Raw genomic sequence first — 21,299 nt, forward strand, 5'->3', positions numbered from 1 at the left:
AAAGAGCACTGTGATGTGGGAGTAGTAGTACCTAGGATGCTATTGGTGCTGTGGGCCCTTTGGATACATCATCACACCAAGTCACCGCAGTGCTGGGAGGAATATTCTCCCTGCTGGGCCTTGCCTCTCTGCTGACACCTGCCCATCCTTTGGAAGATGTGCAAGTTGACTTAAATTTTTTGCTATTTGTCCCTTTGCAGTTTTGTTAAAAGCGAAGTACAGTCAGCCCTGCATATTTGTATATTCTGTATCTGGGAACTCAACCAACTGCAGATTGGAAATACTCAGGGAAAAAAAATACATCTTTATCGAACATGTACAGACTTTTTTTCTTGTAATTTCCCAAGCAAAACGCTATATTTACATAGCATTTACATTTTATTAGCTATTATAAGTAATCTAGAGATGATTTAAAGTTTGGGGAGGAGGGCAGGCATTTGGCTCAGTGGTTAAGACACTGCTTGGGATGTTGCCTGGGCCGGAGTCCTGGCTCAGCTCCCAATTCCGGCTTTCTGCTAATAGGCACCCTGGGAGGCAGCAGTGATGGTCAGGTATTAGGTCCCTGCCACCCACATGGAAGACCTGGATTCTTGATTTCTGCCTGGCCCAGCCCCAGCTGTTTGTGGGCATTCATGGAGTGAACCAGCAGATGGGAGATGTATCTCCCTACCCCTTACCCCTTCTCCCTCTCTCTCTTCCCTACCTTTCAAATAAAAAAATCTTAAACAGTAGAGTACAGAGAAGGCCATGTGGCTGCTTCTGTGTAGGTTCTCCCACTTTTAGAAAAGCTGCTGAGAATCCATGTATTTTGGTATCGGTGGAGGGTCCTGGGATCAATCCTTTTTTTTTTTTTTTTAAGATTTATTTATTTATTTGAAAGTCAGAATTACACACAGAGAGAGGAGAGGCAGAGAGAGAAGTCTTCCATCCAATGGTTCACTGCCCAATTGGCCGCAACAACCAGAGCTGCACCGATCCGGTGCCAGGAGCCAGGAGCTTCTTCCAGGTTTCCCACGTGGGTGCAGGGGCCCAAGGACTTGGGTCATCTTCCACTGCTATCCCAGGCCATAGCAGAGAGCTGGATCAGAAGAGGAGAAGCCGGAACTAGAACCGGCGCCCATATGGGATGCCGACACTTCAGGCCAGGGCGTTAACCCACTGCGCCACAGCGCTGGCCCCAAGGGATCAATCCTTCTTAGGTACCAAGGGGTGACTGTAAGCAGTCTTGCAATATGGGGAGGCAGTTGTAAGTATTGGCTAAGAACTCAGGCTCTGGAGTTAGCCCCAGGTTGGCATTCCAGTTTCACCAGCTGTGTGACCTTGGGCACGTTACTTTGTTTTTCAACAGGCTTTCATTGAAATATGCAATGGGAAGAATAGTTGAATCTACTTCAGAGAGTTGTTTGGAGATTACATAAATTAATACTATGAATGTCAAATGTAGAGGATAACTTCTAGTAAGTGTTTAATAAGTATTAGCTGTTGGATTGTTGGAATCTATAGCTAGTCTTTTAAAAAATAACCTTTAATGGGGCTGGTGTTGAGGTGCAGCAGGTTAAACTGCTGTTTGCAAAGCCAACACCACATAGCAGAGTGCTGGTTTTATCCCAGCTGCTTCATTTCCAATACAGTCTAGCTCCTGCTGATGTGCCTGGGAAGACAGTGGAAGATGGGCCAAGTACTTGGGGCCTCTGCAACCCATCTGGGAGACTAGAATGGAGTTGCTGGCTCTTGGCTTCAACCTGGCCCGGCCCTAGCCATTGCAGCCATTTAGAGAGAGAACCAGCGGTTGGAAGATTTCCCTCCTTCCCTCTGTCACTCTACCTTTCAAATAAATGTCTTTTAAAAAACATTTTTAATATCTTGGCTATCTTCTTTCAATTGGCGTGTAATTTATCCTCTTTGAGGAAGTTCTGTCGTTTCTGTAGCTCATGTTTGGTGGAACTGTATGAAATTGCAGTCTCATGGGACTCAGCATACTGTGGTAGAAGCTGTCGGAGTGTCTGCTGTGTGCCAGGGTGCCTGCTGTGCTGTGTAGTCCTTCCTCCCAGCTTCCCTGGGAAGGACGTTTGCATTAATTTTAAGATTTAGTTTTTATTTGAAAGGCAGTGTTGCAGAAAGAGGGAAAGACAGAAAGAGACCTTCCATCTCTGGTTCATTCCCCCAAATGGCCACAAAGGCCTAAGCAGGAACCTGTTATTCCATCCAGATCTCCTGCATACATGGCAGGGACCCAAGTACGTGGGCCCTCTTTTGTTGCTTTCCCAGGCACATAAGCAGGTATTTGGATGGGAAGCAGAGTATCACTGACTCAAACTGGATGAGTGCTTGGATGAGATGCCAGCATTGCAGGTAGTGACTTAACCTGCTGCACGCCAATGCCAGCCCCATGTGCTGTTAGTATTAACCCCATCTGGGGATGAGGAACTGAGGCATGGACAAGTGAACAGACTTGCCTGAGGGTTACACAGCTATTAAGTAGTGAAGCTGAAATTCAAATCTCAGTCATTTTAATTCAAAGCACATTTGTTTTCTTTGCAGTTTCTAGTGTGTGAACAGTCTGAGACACCTTCCCGAAGTCCACACTCGGTAAAGGGGAAAGTTAGGGCAAGTGCACTGTTTCTTGGCATCAGGCAATGCGGGTTTTCTTCAGTGCTGCAGTGTGGCTGATCTGTACCTAATGTGCTTTGGTCTCTCCTTTTTCTGTCTGGAACATAGCATCTACAGTGCTGGCTGCAGTCACTGGAGAGTGCCATCAACCCAGTTTGTGTCGTCTGCTGTGGTTTCTCTTGGCCACCATTTTTGAGTGCCGGGAATGTGATAGGACAGTATCTGTTGCTCTGTGATTCTTGGCGGTAAGAACTAAAATCCTGTAATGTTTGGAAACTGAGGCTGAGTGGCTTATATGACTTGGCTTAAGGCGTGAGATGCTTAGAGTCGGTCTTGCTTCAGAGTCCAAGTCTTTTCTCTTACACCCCATTTCCTTCTGCATCCTTAGAAACATTCTTAAAAGAAGGGAAATGAGGTCAGTCCTTTCTACAGAATAATCTGTGGCATATTTATGTCATCCCTACTGAATTTTCCCTTTTCCTTTCTTTTTGTCCTCTGTTCCTCCCTCTTTAATGAAGTTTAAAAGATTAAGAAACCACTTAATATATTTCCTGGAGGAAATTGAGTTCTTGAGATATTTACTTTTTTTTCCCCCTGGCACTAAAATTTTCTTTTAATTTGCTTACAGAGGAATTATCATCTTTTAAAATATGCCACCAGAATAAGTTAGATTGAATTTCTACCAGTGTCAAAAAAGAGTGACCTTTTTAGTTGTTGAATAGAGCCTTTTAAAGTTGGCAGTCCTTATTTAATATCTGAATTCAGGAAAATGGCATAACATGTTTTGAGTTCTAGGGAGAGCCTGTTTAACCCAGCACCCTAAGTATTCCTAAATCAGGCTGTTTTCTTACCCCACAAACTGTTGGCGAGACCCCCTCTGTTTGCAGCTGGAGGTTGCACTTATTCTTTTGTTGTTCTATTGTTTCCTTTAGGGTGAGGGAGAGTAATTAAGGAGAACATGTTTTCTGAGCAGCTGGAGCCACGTTCCAGCTGACTGCAGCACCTGCAAAGATGGCACCTCTGCCTCTGGGTGGCAGGGTGGGCTGCCAGCTGAGGAGCCCACGACATTGCGGAGACGTGGGCATGCTGATCACTCTTGCCCTTCTGTGGGCTTCACATGGCAGTAGTATTGGTGGATGCAAAGTGTCTCTTGTAGACTAATTAGAGGGATGATTTGTGAAACGGTGGCTATTTATTTAATTAATCACCAGCACAAAGCTATAAAACTCATATTTTAAAAATCCCTGTTAGTTTGCCATGTGGTTAATAGATTGGGGCACATTAAAAAGTGACATGGTGATGTATTAAAAATGTTCCACCTAAGGCTCCTTCAGGAAGGAGCGGAAGCTGTCTGCTTTCAGATGCTCTAGTGTCACCTGCCAGGATCTGACCTGTGGAAGATTTTAATATTTGTAAAGGCATTGATCTCTTGAATAGTAAATTCATTAGGACATCTCCTCTTGGAATCTGCCATAGAAGAATTTTTAAATTATTGTTAAAGTTAATTTTGTTATGTTAGTGATGAAAAACTATAATTTTCTATTAAATTATACTGTGTTTACCAAGCTTAGCAGTATCTCTTATTATGTCAGTTATTCCTTTCTATTCGTGGGTAAGAGAGGCATTTAATTAACTAAATAAGAAACGCAATAGCATTTTGTTGCAGCTGTCAGAATTGCACATTGTTCTGCTCCCGGTATTTTTCTATTGAATGAGAACAGGGATGATTGCTCAGGCTTCGTTCAGGTAAATTGTCATTTTTGGTTGGTAAGAGTAAAAATCATATTGACTACTCAAGAGATAACATTGACGTTAAAAATGAGAAGAAAAAACTTATGTTGTAACAAATGATAGGATTTTTTTTTTTTTACACACACTATTAGTTGGTTTTCAGTATCCAAGCAAGTCTATGTACAGTCCAGCCTGCACTTTATTTAAATAGTATTTGAAGCTAAATTTAGCATGTCTGTGCTGTGGTTTACTCTTTTAACAAAAATTATTGAAAGGTCAATATTTCTGTTAAGCAAGTTTAACTTTTTAACAACATATTTCTGGAACATTTTAAGATCATTTACGAAAATGTGTTGCTCAAGTGGATGCTTGTAAGGAAATTTTCCAGCTCTTTGGATTGTGTTTCTCTGCTGTGTTGTGTAATTACCTGCTCTGTTAGAAGGGGAGCAGGAATAAAACATGAGTATGTTAATGCAGCCTGGAGCTGATGTGGTAGTGATGATTACAATGCAGATAAAGCATTTCTCATAACTGCCGTTGCCTACTGGAGCCTTTGAAACATCTGGACCTTTAATTGAAAAATAGTGTGGTGCTGTGCAAGGCAGACATGCTAAGTGAAGTCACTAATTTAGAATACAAAAATATAATTGATAAAGTGTTTTATTTACATTGGATTTAAATATTCATACTTTGTTATGCTTTGTATAACAGGGAATTACTGGGTTAAATTTTCATGAACACAGACAATCTAAATGAGATAAATTAAGTGAAAATGTTAATGGAATTTTGCATTGGAATCAGAGAACGGGTTGCTGCAGGAGGGTGTGTACTTCTGCATCTATTGGGCCTTTAACGGAGTCAGTGGTTTAGGTCTTCATCTCTGGGTTTTGTGTTTTAGGAATGCTAACCATCAATTGGTAACATCATTACATTTCTTTCTTGTGATTGCAATCATATCTTGTTATTTAGTTAAAAGAAATAAAATGTTCCCTGGCATAATGGTAAATGGCTCTAATGGCAACATTATTGCCCAATAAACCAAAGCCTTCCCCACCTCTGGGGCAGGTTATCAGAGCCTGCCCAGGAGAGCAGAGGAGCCAGTAAAGGGCGTGCAATTAACCTTTGTCCTGCGTTCGCAGCAGGGGAACTGACCTAGCAGCCTTCCGAGGAAATCCAATTTAATTTAAAATGAATTTGAAAAGACAAATTAGCCATATCTATTTTAATAAGATAAAATCCCCGACTCTCCCTGTATCTGGTTTAGTTAGGACCTCAGAGGAGATTGGACTAAGACTTAGGATGAACACAAGGAAAATAATGCCTGGGGGCTGAGGAGAAACCCCACAGTGACTTGTCAGTTCTGCCATGAGCAGGTCTGGGGCTGCCGTGTCCACAGAGAATCACAGCCCGGGTGGACCTTTGTCTCGTCGGGCCCTTTGTGTCGGAGCCTCATGCCGTGCTGATGTCATGTGCAGCTCGCCCAATTCTCCCAGGGCCAAACTGTTATTTTCTTCCTTTGTCATTATCAAAACACATTTGGGTACTGCCACCTGGGTAGCCAGATTTAGTAACAGATACACCTCCCAGTTACTGATGAACCTCAGTCCAAGAGTAAAGATTCTCTGTGGCCTCATGACCACTGCTTTTAGAAAACAGAATCTGAGTTTCACCTACTCTTTCAGGAGTTTGTATTCCTTCTTATTTTTACCTTTCAAACACAGTGGCAGGGGTGGCGTGTTACAGTGGGTTAAGCTGGCTGTGCCAGCATCCTAGGTCAGAGTCCTGGCTATTCTGCCTGGGGATCCAGCAGATGATGGCTGTGAGCTTGGTTCCCTGCCATTCACATAGGAGACCCAGGTGGAGTTCCTGGCTCCTGGATTTGGACTGGCCTAGTGCAGGCTGTTGTGGGCATTTAGGGAGTGAACCACTGGATGGAAGATCCGTATCGCTTCTTCTCCTTCTCCTTCTCTTGAACTCTTTCAAATAAATAAATCTTAAAAAACAAAACAAAACCCAAAGTCATTGAGGTTTATTAAGCTCCTCTATGTGCTGACCAGCAAGGAAATCTGGAACTTTGTGCCAGTACATAGAGGAAAGTATCCCTGGAACTTGACCCTGGTCTCCCTCCCCAGTAGCTGTGTCACTGTGGAATTGCAGGTGCAGTGTGGCAGGCCAGGCTGCAGGAGAGGAGCAGCTCAGACCTTTCTGATCCATCAACCAACCGGGACCCCAGTTCTGAAATTGTGGCTGCAGACAACCAGTAACCTTTGTGACCTTCCAACATGCTCAGACCTACCCAAGAGTTGTTCAGGTCCAGAAGGGTAGAGATTTATAATTGAATAGACCTGGGTTTAGAGTTCTGACCCACTTGCAGAGGGATTTGGAGCAGCTTACTTAATTAAACGGCTCTTTCATTGGCTCTAAGAAGGACTGGGCTATCCTCGTACGACTCTTGGACATATCAAAGGAGAGAACAGTTGAAAGTATGGGTATGCAACACACAGCAGCCAGCGCCTGTGACCTGCTGGGTGCAGAGAGTGCGGAGGTGGGAGTGCAAAGGGCTCTCACCCTGCACCCAGGCTGTCAGCAGTGTGGCAGGCTGGTTTTACTTTGTGCTGCTGTGCTGATTACCTAATTGAGTACTGTGACAGGCAGAGAGCTCATTATTGTTCAGAGTACCCAGTACTGACAGTTTTTATTATCCCATGGTCCTGCTGTCCCCTCAGTTTTCTGCCACTTGCTATTTTTCCCTTGATTCTATCTGGGAGACATGTGGGATGAGGGGCCAGCAGACTTTTGGAACTGATTCTCACATGTAAATTTTATGTATAGTTAAAATTGATTCTTTCCAATGGAAAGTGCTGTTCTAGAAAATAAGTTTAGATCCTCTTTTACTTGCTGCTGTTAATATTTCAATATGCATTTGCAAAACTGTGCTGTACACAGTTTTTTCAATTGACTTTTTGCAGTTGTATTGTCTTCATAATGTAAAAACACAGGAGGGATTTTCTGCTGTAGACAAGCCTCTTTCTCGGTCATTAGGTGTGGGTTCTTTGTGTAGCCTTTTCCTGTACAGAGTAACACCTGTCCCAGTTATTTCACATGTGCATTTTGAGGATGAAAGTGAATGTCATAATTGGAGAAATGTAGAGCTATTTATTTCCATTTTGTCTGATGTTTTTACATTGTTTGCTAGGAGGTGCGTCAGGGACTTGAATTAATTATAATTACTGAAGAGACATACACTGATTGAGCAAATAAAGTAGTAAGCCCATTTATGCCAAGGCCATCTAATTAAATTCTAACTTTGGATAAGCTGGATGTATATGAAAGATTAATTTTAAGAGGTTTTCAAGACTTACTAAATAATGATTCAGTGAAATTTTTGAATTGTATCATTAAGGAACATTGAGTCTTAAAGTGATAAACACCTAGTCATGAATTTACCACTGTATAAGTATTTCTGAGTTTTTAAAAACTTCAAAATTAAGGAAACAATATAAATTTTAAAGATGTTTACTAGGCAGGGGAACTGTGGCCAGGAGGGGGTTTCATCAGCTAGTTCACTCCCTAAATGCCTACAACAGTCAGGACTAGGCCTTCTCCAAAGCCAGAAGCCAGGAACTCTGTCCAGGTCTCCCACAAAGGTGGCAAGCACCCAACTACTTTAGCTATCTTCTGCTTCTTCCCAGGGATGTGCACTAGCTAGAAGCTAGATTAAAAGTGTAGGCTGGGTGCCAGCATTGTGGTTTAACTTGCGATGCCTGCATCACCCATGGTTGTCAGTTCGAGTCCTGGCTGCTCTGCTTATGATCCAGTTCCCTGCTGATGCACAGGGGAAAGCAGTGAAAGATGGCTGAAGTCCTTGGGCCCCTGCACCCACGTGGGAGATCCAGATGCAACTCCTGGTGGACTTGACTTTGGCCTGACTCACCCCTGGCTGTTAGAGCTATTTGGGGAGAGAACCAGCAGATGGAAGATTTCTTTCTCTCCCCCTCCCTCCCTGTTCTTTCTCTCCTCTCTTTCCCCTCTTCCCTCCCTTTTTCTATGCCTCTTTCTCTGTAACTCTGCCTTTCAAATAAATTTTTAAAAAATAATAAATCTTCAAAAAAAGAAAAGTGGAAGCTGGACTTGATCCCAGATCCTCTGCTAAGGTTGTGGGTGTCCCAGGTAGCAGTTTAACCCACTGCACTGCAGTGCCCACACCAGGGAAACAATATGATTTTCAAGGTGAATATTGGCATTTAAAAATTCTGTGACATTTATTCAACTGGAATTCTGCAAGAAATGAATATGATATATATCCCTGGATTATTTCCTTCAATATTTATACAATATCACATTCTCAAAATACTCCACTATCCATGGAATTAAATTATCCTTGGGGTATCTAGAGGTTTGTACCAAATTTACCATATAATTTAGGAGGATGATAATGGCTGTACTGTAACCTTTTCTAGAGATACATCATCTAGTAATGGAGCCAAATAACATTCTCCATTGAGTTTTAGTTTTAAAAGTTGATATTAAATCTTGAAAAGACTCATTATATTATGATAATTGATAGAGTTTAAAACTTGTAACTCTTCTTTATGGTTTTAAAAAAAACCTATTTTTACTTTTAAAGCATATTGATTTTATTATATAAATGATTTAATAATGAAGAGGTCCCTAAACTTATGCTAGGTGATGGGGCTTAGTTCATGCTAATTACCTTTCCTTCATATTATCATCATTACAGAAGCCTTTGTTTGTATAATTAAATGCAAAGTGCTGTGTAACATTAATGACCTAAAGAATCCCATGATGACTATGAAAATTCAAAACGGACACTTTCTGGGGGCCTGAGAGCACGTTCTGGCCCGAGCTGGTTGTGCCTCTTCGTTGAGCGTTTTTCAGATAGAGCCCTTTCCCCGAGTCTCTGCTTCTCAGTTTCACATTTGCTTGAAAGTGTGGTTTGTTTAAATGTCTGCTGGATTGAGGAAGAGCTCAAATAACAATAAGCGGAAAATGACATTTGTCAGCAGGTCACAGAGCATTTTACCATGCTTTATTTTACTTTATATTCTCTGTCCTTATTTTGAACTATGTGGTCTCAACCTCTTAGTTTATGGATGAGGAGTTGCACTTTCTGAGGGGTTATGGACTTGCCCAAGGTTGCACAGTTCAAGAGCTGCAGGGTCAGAATCCACACCTGTCCTGCTGATTTTGCAAAGAGCCTGGCAAGTAGAACCCAAGATGGTGAGAATGGATAGCGAAAGGAATTACTTTCTGAATTTAAGACTTTGAGAAAATAATCAATGTTCTTGATACAATATGGGTAGGTTCTCATTTCCAACCCCTCTCCCAATCTTTTGTGAAATGTCTTATCTCGGTTTGAGCATGAGTGATTGCTAAACCATTGATATCTTGAAACAAGAGAATTATTTTAAACTGTTACTCAGATTTCATTTGATTACACTCAGGGATTTTATTTCCTTTGTTAAGTGTCAGGTCATCAAAATATGGGGAATTTTTTTTTTATTATTTTATTATTTATTTTTTTTTTTTTTTTGACAGGCAGAGCGGACAGTGAGAGAGAGGGAGACAGAGAGAAAGGTCTTCCTTTTGCCGTTGGTTCACCCTCCAATGGCTGCCGTGGTAGCGCGCTGCGGCCGGCGCACCGCGCTGTTCCGATGGCAGGAGCCAGGTGCTTCTCCTGGTCTCCCATGGGGTGCAGAGCCCAAACACTTGGGCTATCCTCCACTGCACTCCCTGGCCACAGCAGAGAGCTGGCCTGGAAGAGGGGCAACCGGGACAGGATCGGTGCCCCTACCGGGACTAGAACCCGGTGTGCCGGCGCCGCAAGGCGGAGGATTAGCCTGTTGAGCCACGGCGCCGGCCAAAATATGGGGAATTTATTTTAAACAGAAAAATTCTCCTGAAGAAAAAAACGGCTCCTTTTCTTGCTTTGAGTCTAGGCCTATAAATTTACATTTGCCCTAAATGTTATAAAGTAAAAAATTCTAAAAATCACTAGTCTAGGAAAAACATATGGAAAGGGTGTTTTCTGTGCTGTGCTGAAAGGGTTGTGTCTAGGCTCCTTCTTAGGACTGAGTTTTTTGTTTGAGGCCCTCAGAATACGAAGGTGAACCTGTGGAAGCAGGAGTGGATTTGTGCAAACTTCCTGAGAGCTAGAACTAAAATCAGTGGGTAAAACCCACAGATACTGCACCTCAATGAAAAGAAGCACATTTTACCTGCCATAATTATTTGCCCAAAAACAGAAGCAGGAGGGGGCCTACTTCAGAAGAGGCAGGACACTGACAGTAGAGGTGTTCAAGGGAGGTTTTCAGAAAACCATTTGTTAATTTTTTTAAGTTTGTTTATTTTTATTTATTTGAAAGGCAGAGTGACAGAAAGAGAAAGAGGCAGATAGACAGATCTTCCATCCACTGGTTCACTCCCTAAATGCCAGAAACAGCCAGCACTGGGCCAGGTCAAAGCTGGGAGCCAGCAACTTCATCTGGGTGGCAGGGACCCAAGCACTTGTTATCATTTGCTGCCTCCTAGGGTGTGCATTATTAGCAGGAAGCTGGATTAGAAGCTAAGGTGGAACTCTTCTCCAGGGCATTCCAATATGGGATACAGGGGGCTTAACCTGCTACCTCACCGCTGTTACAATGATATTTTAAAGGGCATGACCCTTAGGATTCCTTGCAGTTTAAAAAGTCTGTGAATGATGGGGAAGGTGTTTGGCCTAGCAATTAAGATACTGGTTAAAAGGCATGCATCCCATATTGGAGCGCCTGGGTTTGATGTCCAGCTCCACTCCTGACTCTAGCTTTCTGCCAGTGCTAACCCTGGGAAGCAATGATGGTACCTCAAATGATTGGGTATCTGTCACCATGTGGGAGACTTAGTTCCTGGTTCCCAGCTTTGGCTCCAGCCAGAGCATTTGGAGGGGTGAAACAGCACATGGGAACTCTCTCTCTCTGCCTATCTGTGTCTCTAAAATTAAGTAATTAATTTTTTTATAGTCTATGAATATAGGACTAGCATTCTGGCATAGCAGGTAAAGCTGCCACTGCAACACTGGCATCCCATTTGGGCACCTGTTCATGTTCTGGCTGCTCTGCTTCCAACCCAGCTCCCTGCTAATGGCCTGGGAAAAGCAGTGGAAGATGGCCCAAGTGTTGGGCCACTGTCACCCATGTGGGAGTTTGGATGAAGCACCTTGGCTACTGGCTTCGGCCTGGCCCAGCGCTGCCTTTGCTGCCATCTGGGGAGTGAACCAGCAGATGGAAGATCTCTCCATGTGTGTTGCTTCCTCTCTTTAACTCTGACATTCAAGTAAATAAAAAATCTTTTTAAGTCTATGAATGTAAAAGTGGGGGAAAAGATGATAGACATCAGTATTTCTTTTTACTGTGGACGAGCAATTGATAAGTGGTTTTACATGTGCAGTCTCATTGATCCTCAGCACTCTGTGAGAAGGTACTACTCTGTGTTTTGTGGATGAGAAAATAGTGAGCCAGCCTAATAAACTATGCAGGGACACACAGTAAGTGGCCTTGCTAGGGACTGAACTCAGATCTCTGACTCCATGGCTTGTGCTCCTAACCACCAGACTGAACTCTCTGTAGCTTCTGTTAATGTAGCAAGGATCCTGGAAGCAACCAGATCAGAGTTTGACCTTGTTAAAGAAAGGGTGACAGTTGATGTTCCTAATAATAAAAGCTTAATGGAACCAAGGTTGGTGATCAGAGGAAATTAATGAGATTTTGTCAATTTTATTTTAAACTTAGCTTGTCAGAAAATACAGTGTCCAGTGACAAACTGTGGAAATGTTCTTGACAAATTAACTTGCCTACAGGTGCCAGATCAGGGAAATGTTAATCGAATAGCCTTTAAGCATTCTAGATTTATGAGGGCTAAGGTAGCACTACAAAGCCAAGTCCCTGGCTCTGAATGCACTTGTCATAGAATTTTATATAAAATCTATTCATAAATTCAGTGCTACCATTTTGAATGTAAAAAAAGTGAGTCCTTTTTGTGGACTCATAAAGTCAAATATTTTATTGAGCTCAAAATGCTATAGTTCTGATGTTTGGGAGTTTCCCCCCCTCTGTAGACCCTGTTTGTTTTTCATAGGCTGTTAAACATGGCTTATATCACATTTAGGCCAGGTTTTGTTTGAAATTATTACTTCTGATAAATGAATATCCTTAATTAACACCAAGGTAATAATTTAAGACTCTTGCATCAAATCTATTGTGTTGCTAGAGACCAGGGCATCTAGGGTATAGCACTGTTTGATCCTTCTTGAAAAAGCTGGGGAGGAAGATACTGGGGGAATGGCACTGCAGCCATTCCTCTAAGAGTTTTGCCTTCTGAAGGCTACAAATAACCTTTTTATCAATTTGCATCATTACATTGTCTGGATACACTGATATATTTATTTCTGCATTAAAATTACATATAATGATCTGCTTGTGCAGTTGTGACTAATGGAATAATGTTGCCTGCTTTTTGTCTCTTTAATTGCTGAAGCCAAGCTGTCTATCCTATCTGTTTGTTTCCTTTGGCAGAGAAATTGAACATGTAGCAACAGTTTTGAGATGTGATACTCAATTTATTATGGTAAACCTTGATGTTAAATAGCACTGCTAACTGAATCTAATGCCCATTAGAGTTAAATCAGCTAACTCGCTTGATGTGGATGTTTCTTCATTCCAGGCTATTTTGAGGGGCGGGCATTTGCTGCAGTGGTTAAGCTGCCACTTTGGGGACACCTGTATTCCATATCAGAGTGTCTGGGTTTGAGTCCTGCCTCTTTTTCTGATTCCAGCTTCCTGCTAATACACAGGTAGAAAGGCAACAGGTGATGGCTCAAGTACTTGGGTGTCTGCCAGCCACTTGGGAGATCTAGATCTGGCTTTTGCTTGGCCCAACCCAGGCCATTTGCAAGCATTTGGGGAGTGAATCAGCAGGTGGAAGATCTCTCTGTCTCCCCCACCCCCAACCTTTCCAACAAAATGAAAATAAATAAAATCTTAAAACAATTTTTATTTACTTACCTTTTTTTTTTTTTTTTTAGAGCCAAGCTGGGAGTTGATTCGATTCGAGGCACTACATGGGATGTGGGACCCAGGCTTCCCCAGTAGTATGTTAACCATTGTGCCAAGTGCCCACTCCTTAAGAGTACACTTTTCCAGCATAACTTGCAAACCACAAAGCTTTCATACTATTTGACTCAGTAGTCTACTCTTGAGAATTTGTGCACAAAGATTTACATAAGAATGATAATACTGTTTACGGTAATGAAATATTGGATACAACTTGCATTTTTTTTAATATTTATTTATTTGGGAGGTAGAGTTACAGACAGTGGTTCACTCTCCAAATGGCTACAACGGCCGGAAATGGGCCGATCCAAAGCCAGGAGCCAGAAGCTTCTTCCAGGTCTCCCATAAGGGTGCAGCAGCCCAAGGACTTGGGCCATCTTCTGCTGCTTTCCCAGGCCACAGCAGAGAGCTGGATTGGAAGAGGAGCAGCCAGGACTAGAACCGGTGCCCATATGGGATGCCGGCGCCACAGGCGGAGGATTAGCCTACTGCACCACGGCGCCGGCTCCCTACAACTTACATTTCTAACAGTGTGAGAAGAGGTTGATGGTTCCCCATAATGCTGTAATACAATGCAAGTGTTTAAAACCATGTTACAGGGATATTACTTATTTATCTCATCAATATGGGCAAGAAACTGCCGTCTGCCAGGCCCTGTTAGGTGCTGGGGCTGTCTCAGAGAGGAAAATGCTCCTGAAGTTCAGGGCCTGGGAGACAGAGGTCTCTACTTGCATGGCCGGTTTATCACAGAAAAGTGGTAGATCAGATGCATCCATTTTGAAAAATAATTTGAGGAATCCTTTCAACTCAGCAAGCTAATCCCAGACTGCTGCTATGTTCCAAGCCCTGAAAGAATACAAAGTGGATGAGGCACATAGTTTTTCCTTTTATGGAATTCACACTTGAATGAGAGAATGGACAATAATGTAGTAAGTGTAGGTAAAGAGACAAGGAAGCTATGAGACTGTACACATCAAATTGCTAGGGAAGCAGAAAGAGGGAATTCGTGTGGCCTTCCATCGTAGAAGAGGAATCATTTAAGTTGAAGGACAGAAGGGAGCCACGTTCCTCGATCAGCAGTTGTGTGCCAGGCGTTTTTCCTGCTTCTTGCTTGCTTTTCCAAGAGAGTAAATAGAGGTTCTGAGAGGTGAAGTTACTTGCCCAGTCTATGGTCCAGTAGCTATGGAAGCGGCAGAGCCAGGACTTAAACCTGGATGCAGCCACCTTCAAGGCTGTGCTCCTAACTGCTTTCCTTATATTTTGGTAATAGTACACTGGGACCAGGTTGTGAAGGCTGCTAACTGCCACGCTAAGGAGTTGGAATGCTAGTGCTGGGGCGCCGTCACATGTGTCTGAGTGTCTGTGACTTGAGAAACAGATTTGGAGAGAAGAGGATGAGGATGGGAGATGACTGTGTTGACTTCACTGAGAGATGATGAAGCTTGACCAGAGGCAGAGGCAGTGAGATCCGTGGGGAAAGGGAGAGATTTGAGAGTCGCTCAGAGGCATTTCAGCGAAGCGGGCAACACATCTAATACCAATTTTCTTCCTCATCAGCTTGTCTCTCATTCTATGTTGGCTCTCAGTCAAGGTTTTCATCTTTTTGTCTGTAATTGTAATATTTATTTATTTTATTTCTAACTACAAAAGGATCTACAAAAATTCATGGAAAACATGTATTATGAAAAAACTATGCATTGATGTCAATTATTTTTGCACCCAAACAAGCATCTTTTTATTTAATTTTCTGTGAACTTTTTGAAGGACCCTTGTATATGTTTATGCTAGAAAATGCAGAAAATTGATCCCTTGTCTCACAGGTAGCTACTGTTTACTTTTGGATGTATTGGTATAGTAGGTAAATAAAATATGCATCTTTTTTCTTCGGCTATGGTTTGACTGGGTGGAAGAGCCACCCTCCTGGGCTCTCATGACAGCCTATACTTTGCCGCTCTTGATGCTTCATTACGTTGGACCGGAGTTTGGTAAGGGTCTACTCTGCGTTGTGTCCCCCTGGACTTTGTCTGCAGAACCCAGCATGGTATTTCAGCGAGCTCTTCTTGAATGCATGAGTAGTTGAGAAAGGCCCCGCCAAGACCCTTTTCTCCTGTCTCTGCGTTACCTGTTTCCTTGAGCTTTCATTGTGCCTCTGTTTCCCCAGTCCTGAGTTGGAAGAGCATGTTCATTGCCATACAGTCAAACTGTATGATATGAGCTTTATTTATCTCTAGATGCTTTTTAATAGTTAGCTGCTAGGACTTTGGAATATTGCTTGCTTTGATGTGGGATGAATACCTTTAATCTTTTGGCTACCTCATTTTTTTATTAGTAATTACTTTCTATTGTGTTGATGGATTGTTTTATGTTTTAGATGATTCCATCTAAGTATTGTAGTACAGGGACTATTAGATGCAGTGCCACCACCTAGAGCTTTTTCAAAAGAGGCTCCTTATTAAAATGTATAATTTCGGGGTTTGTGCAAAGCACTTTTTCCCCTAGTCATCACTGCCTCAAGTTGGAGTTAGAAGATTAAAAAGATAAAGTGCTCCATGCATTTAATAAGTAACTATTGTATTTATTCTGATAGTTTTTCACACACTTGCTGTTCTGCTTTGAGAGAGAAGACAAAGGGGTCCATGGTACTATGTAACTACCTGCCCTGTAGTCCCAAGTGTTGGTGACTGTGCTGCAGTCCCCAGACAGTCCCCCCTGAGCGCTTCCTTCTGCTGGAGACTGCTGCAGTCAGAGGCTTTGGTGTTGGTAAGAGATTTTCACATCTTTACAGAGTGGTACTTGATTGCATTTAGAGTAACTTTGAGACATAGGTTTGGATCTTGGCTCTTCCACCTTGGCTATGGGTGGTGAGCAGATGACTATGGCCTTAGAAGCCTTAGTTTTCTTTGCTGTAATATAAAGGTAAGGATAGAATCCTGTCTCTTATTGTTATTGTGAGAATCAAATGAGATAATTTAGGCAAAACATTTAGCATAGTTTACTTAACAGTTAGCTCTAAATAAATGCTAGTTCTTGTTATAATAATCAGTCCTATTAGGGCTCCCCTGGCCTCCATTTTTGGCCTCATATGCCCATCTGATAGTCTTGAGTAATAGAAATGAGTCCGATTTAAAACATGGGCCCTTCTGGAGTGCTGAGCTGTGTTTCTGAAGCGCATACACGTCTGTCCTCTCGCTGAGTCTTCTGTCTGGAGGTACCGTGCTCCCTGCCCCTCAGCTCTGGTTCTTCAGAAAGGAGAAGGATAGACTGAGGGAAAGCAATGGCAGGACTGACCCAGGTCCCAAACAGGCTGATTTGAGGGCCCAGACCCACTCCAGAAGGATTGCCAGTGTTTCAATTTTAACCATTTATCTGCTCGACGAAGTCATTGCTAGCCATTTCAGAGCTGAGAATATGTGTGGGAGTGTGCGCATGCAGGCACGTGTGTATGTGTAGAAGAGAGAATATTCTGTAGAAGAATTACTTCTTCATTACTTTATATTACATTATAACCTAGAGATAAGGCTTAAAGCAAAAAAATGTTCAACTTGCTGGGTTATTAAAAGTGGAATTTCTCTTACGTTTTTTAAACTAACTCTGTGTATTTCCTTATCCTCCTCCTGATTTCCTTCTTTAACTGAAATGATAAAATTACAGAGTGTTAATTATGGGAACCACATGGTTACCCAACCCTCCCCCCCATTTCCGTCTGGGGATGAAGGAAACTGACATTTACTGAGTGCCTGCTGTGTGGCCCAGTAGGCCCTGAGTCAGGCATGCATTCATTATGTAGTTCAACAGATATGGGGGTGTCTTCCATGCTAGGGGTTATCATGTATGGAGTAGTAAACAAAGCAGACATAATCCCTGCCCTCATGGAACTTCAGAAGCTATTGGGGACGGCATCCATAAAATATGTAATTGCAAATACATGAATGTCCAATTGCAAATTGTTAAGTGCTCTGAAGGAATGAATAGGATATGTGTATTTAAGTACAGTGAGGGAGCTTCTTTATGTAGCATTATCAGAGAAGGGTTCTCCCGGGGAGTCAGTGAGCTGAGCCCCGAATCATCATCATCATCATCAGCCTCCCCCTCATGATAGGTGGATCCCGTCAGTATTATCATTTTTCATATGAAGAAACGAAACAGAGAGATTTAGTAGCCTGTCCTCGGCACATGTTAAAAGATGAGGATTCAGGCTGCAAAGACCTAAAAAGAGCCTTCTTTTTATTTTTATTTTTTTTTAGATTTAATTATTTATTTGAAAGTCAGAGTTACACAAAGAAAAGGAGAGACAGAGGGATAGATCTTCTATCTGCTAGTTCACTCCCCAGTTGGCCACAATGGCTGGAGCCACGCTGATCTGAAACTAGGAATTTCCTCTGAATCTCCTACGCAGGTGCAGAGGCCCAAGCACTTGGACCATCTTCCATTGCTTTCCCAGGCCATAGCAGAGAGCTGGATAGGAAGTGGAGCAGCCAGGTCTCAAATCGGTGGCCATATGGGATGCCGGCACTGCAGGCGATAGCTTTACCTGCTATGCCACAGCACCGGCCCTGAGCCTTCTTTTTATATGAGGTTATTTCAAAAGGTTTGTGGAAAAATGGAAGTAAAAAGATGTTTATTTGGTTACAAAATGTTTTATTTTTATTTTTACTTTATTTGAAACAAGGAACAGAAAGAGAAAGGTCTCCTGTATGTTGGTTCACTCCCCAAGCGCCCATCATAGTCAGGGTCTCCTTAACCTGGGTCCCCAGTTTGGGTGTCAGGGACCCAAGTACTTGAGCCATCACCTGCTCCTCTCAGGGTCCACATTAGCGGGAAACTGGCAGAGGGAGCAAAGCTGGGACTTGAACCCAGGTACTCCAGTATGGATGTGGACATCCCAAGCAACATCAACTGCAGCAACTAACGCTTGCCCTTGGGTGCCAAAAACAAGGCATGGTTAGTTTTGTCATAATATGCATTTTTCATGAACTTTTAAAAGACCTCTTCATGTACATGGATATCAAAGCTTTTTTTGTGCGTCTAATTCCATTTCCACAAAGTTTTTTGACATTCTGCTGTGGTAAACAGTACCTGCTTAGGCGTTGAAAGATGCATGCATTCAGAGTGCTGGCAGGCCATCAGGGCTGGGGGCAGCCACGGGGAGTGGTGAGAGGTGGGTGGGGGTCAGTTCGTGGAGCGCCCTGTGGGTCGTTGCAGGGAGTTTGGACTTTATTCAAAGTGTCATGGGAACCACTCATTGCAGGGATTTAGAGAGGTGCATGCATGATCAGATTTGAGGTTTGTTTTTAATGTATGGAGAACAAATCGGAGCAGGCAAGAATACAGTGGGTTGATTTGGAACTTCTTACAGACTTGATGGTGGTAATGGAAATGGAGAAAATGAAATGGTTTTGAAATATGTATTTTTCAGGGATGAAATTCATGTTACCTAAAATTTACCATTTTAAAGTTTATAATTCTGTGGTTTTCAGTATATTCACAATATTATACAACTATTACTACTGCCTAATTCCAGAACATTTCCATCACCCTTGCAAAACAGCTCTATACCTCCTAATTTCCCACTCCTCCTAACTCCCATCAGCCCTAATCCAGTCTCTGTCCATTTGGGTTTGCCTATTTCGGACATTTCACATTTCATAAATGAGTTACTACTATAGGTACATCCTGTGGTAGCATGTATCAGTAATTCATTCCTTTGTGTGGCTGAATAACAATCACTCATCAGGTAAGGACATTGGGTTGTTTCCATTTAGCTGTTGGGTATACTGTTGCCATGAACATTTGTGTACATGTTTTTATGTAAACATGTATTTTGAGTTCTCTGGAGTATATACCTAAGAATAGAATTACTAGATCATACAGTCACTCAGATTTTTTTGTTTTGTTTTTAATAGTCTATTTATTTCTTTCAAAGAGCTACAGAGAAAGAGGGAGAGAGAAGCTTCTTCCATCTGCTGATTCACTCCCCAAATGACCACAATGGCCAGGGCTGAGTTGGCTGAAACAGGAACCAGGAGCTTCTTTTGGGTCTCCCATGTGGATAGCAGAGGACCAGGCACTTGTGCCATCTTCTGCTGCTTTTCCCAGGTGCATTAGCAGGGAGCTAGATTGTAAGTGGAGCAGCCAGGACACAAACAGGAGCCCATTTGGATTTGAGTGTTGGAGGCAGAGGCTTTAACATATTATGCCATAATATGGGCCCCAGTTTTGTTTTGTTTTGGGCCTCTAAGGATCAGAACTTTTTGCATTAAAGGGGAAGTAATAATTTGGAAGTGTTAGGACAAAAATACCTACTCCACCTCCTGGCCTTAAAGAATTGCCAGTTACAAAACTGCAAAACAGTCCCCCTTTAGGAGGACAGGAGAGCAAGCAGTATCCTCAACACCCAGTACGTTTCAGTTGAGGCAGAGGTGGAGAGAATGTGGTTGGAAAGCAGCCCAGATGTGTTGCTGGCTAGTAGAGTGCAGAGTGGCAGTTTCAGGAGGGAGAAGGCATAGGTCTGTGAGGACGTGAGGCCATGAGAGGTAACGGTAGATCGAGGAACCGAGGTAAGGAGACTGGAGTCAGCCCCAGTGGTTTCTCAGAAGACAAGCCCTTGATTCCAGGGCTGCAGGCCTGAATGCTTCACCAGAGTATGGTAACTTCCCAGGCCCCTTAGCGCAGTGTTTCCAGGAGTGATACATCAGTTTACAGGGAGGGCAGCGAATGCCTAGGTTGAATGGTGACTTTTCCAGGGTCACATTTACTTAGTAGCAAAGCAAGTCTCCTGCCACCAAATAACAACTCTGCTTGTTACTGTTCTCATGGGTTCATCTTAGTGGCAGTGCTCATTTACCTCTCTGCTGGCAGAACTGCGACCAGTAGACCATTAAAGGGAAAGACCTTGAAACTTGACCATGTTTCCACCTGGGGACTGTGCCAGGCTCATAGCAGGTCTGGGTGGAAAGGATGAGAGATGCCCACTGTTGCACACAGGCTGGAGAGCTGTGGTTGTGGCCCATGTGCCCATGGCTCTGTGCTTTACTCTCGTGTGTGCTCTGTCCACAGGGTCACGTCGGCACTACAGCCACCAAGAAGATAGACGTCTACCTCCCCCTGCACTCGAGCCAGGATAGACTGCTGCCAATGACCGTGGTGACCATGGCCAGCGCCAGGGTGCAAGACCTGATTGGGCTCATCTGTTGGCAGTACACCAGCGAAGGACGGGAGCCGAAGCTCAAGTAATCCTTTCTCCTTTTGGCTGCTCTACTTTCTGGCTGTCTCCTGGCCACCTAAGCTGCATTCTAGCCTGGGTCAGTCTTTCTAGGCACTGACCTGGGAACCAGACTGCCACACTGGCTCAGTTCAGGGTGCTCACCAGATCATGGCCCTGTCTAGCTCATACTTATCTCAGAGAATGGGCTTGCACAATAGACACAGAAGTGTGTGAATCCAGAATGAGAAGATGGATCTTAGTCTCCAAACCCTTTTTTGATACCTGCTGGTGAAAGCATCATGGCAGGTAAACGCCAGGGAGCTGATGTTCGTTGAGTTCCTACTGTGAGCTGGGCTCTAGGCGGGGTTACAGACCTCATTTGATTGTCCCAGCTCCTTGTGAGGCTAGGACTGTCATTCTGCAGAGGAGGAGACCCAGGGTCAGAGGGTCATTGCTGCCTAAAGCTTTTGTCAGTGGAAGATGGCAGAGCTGGGATTTGATTCCAGGTCTGACTGGTGCCAAGGTTTTTGCACTATTTTCTTCTGCTCCTATGGAACTTTTGTTCTGAATTTTAGTTTAAGTTGTTATTAGTCAGTGGCTCAATTTCCCTTTCAACCACTAGGCTCTATTCCTCATTAAACAATTAT

General features: G+C 43.1%; 1 protein-coding gene across 5 annotated transcripts in view; it reads left to right on the top strand.

The window, feature by feature from the left end:
* MAPKAP1 (MAPK associated protein 1) overlaps positions 1 to 21,299 on the top strand; it is a 268,601-nt gene that overhangs the window by 96,872 nt on the left and 150,430 nt on the right. For all 5 annotated transcript variants that reach the window (XM_062207532.1, XM_062207530.1, XM_062207533.1 and 2 more), the window contains one exon: positions 20,505 to 20,677. In XM_062207532.1, coding sequence (XP_062063516.1) covers positions 20,505 to 20,677 — 173 coding nt within the window. The remainder of the gene's footprint in view (positions 1 to 20,504; positions 20,678 to 21,299) is intronic.

This window comes from Lepus europaeus, chromosome 12 (assembly GCF_033115175.1).
Source record: "Lepus europaeus isolate LE1 chromosome 12, mLepTim1.pri, whole genome shotgun sequence".
NCBI classification, from domain to species: domain Eukaryota; kingdom Metazoa; phylum Chordata; class Mammalia; order Lagomorpha; family Leporidae; genus Lepus; species Lepus europaeus.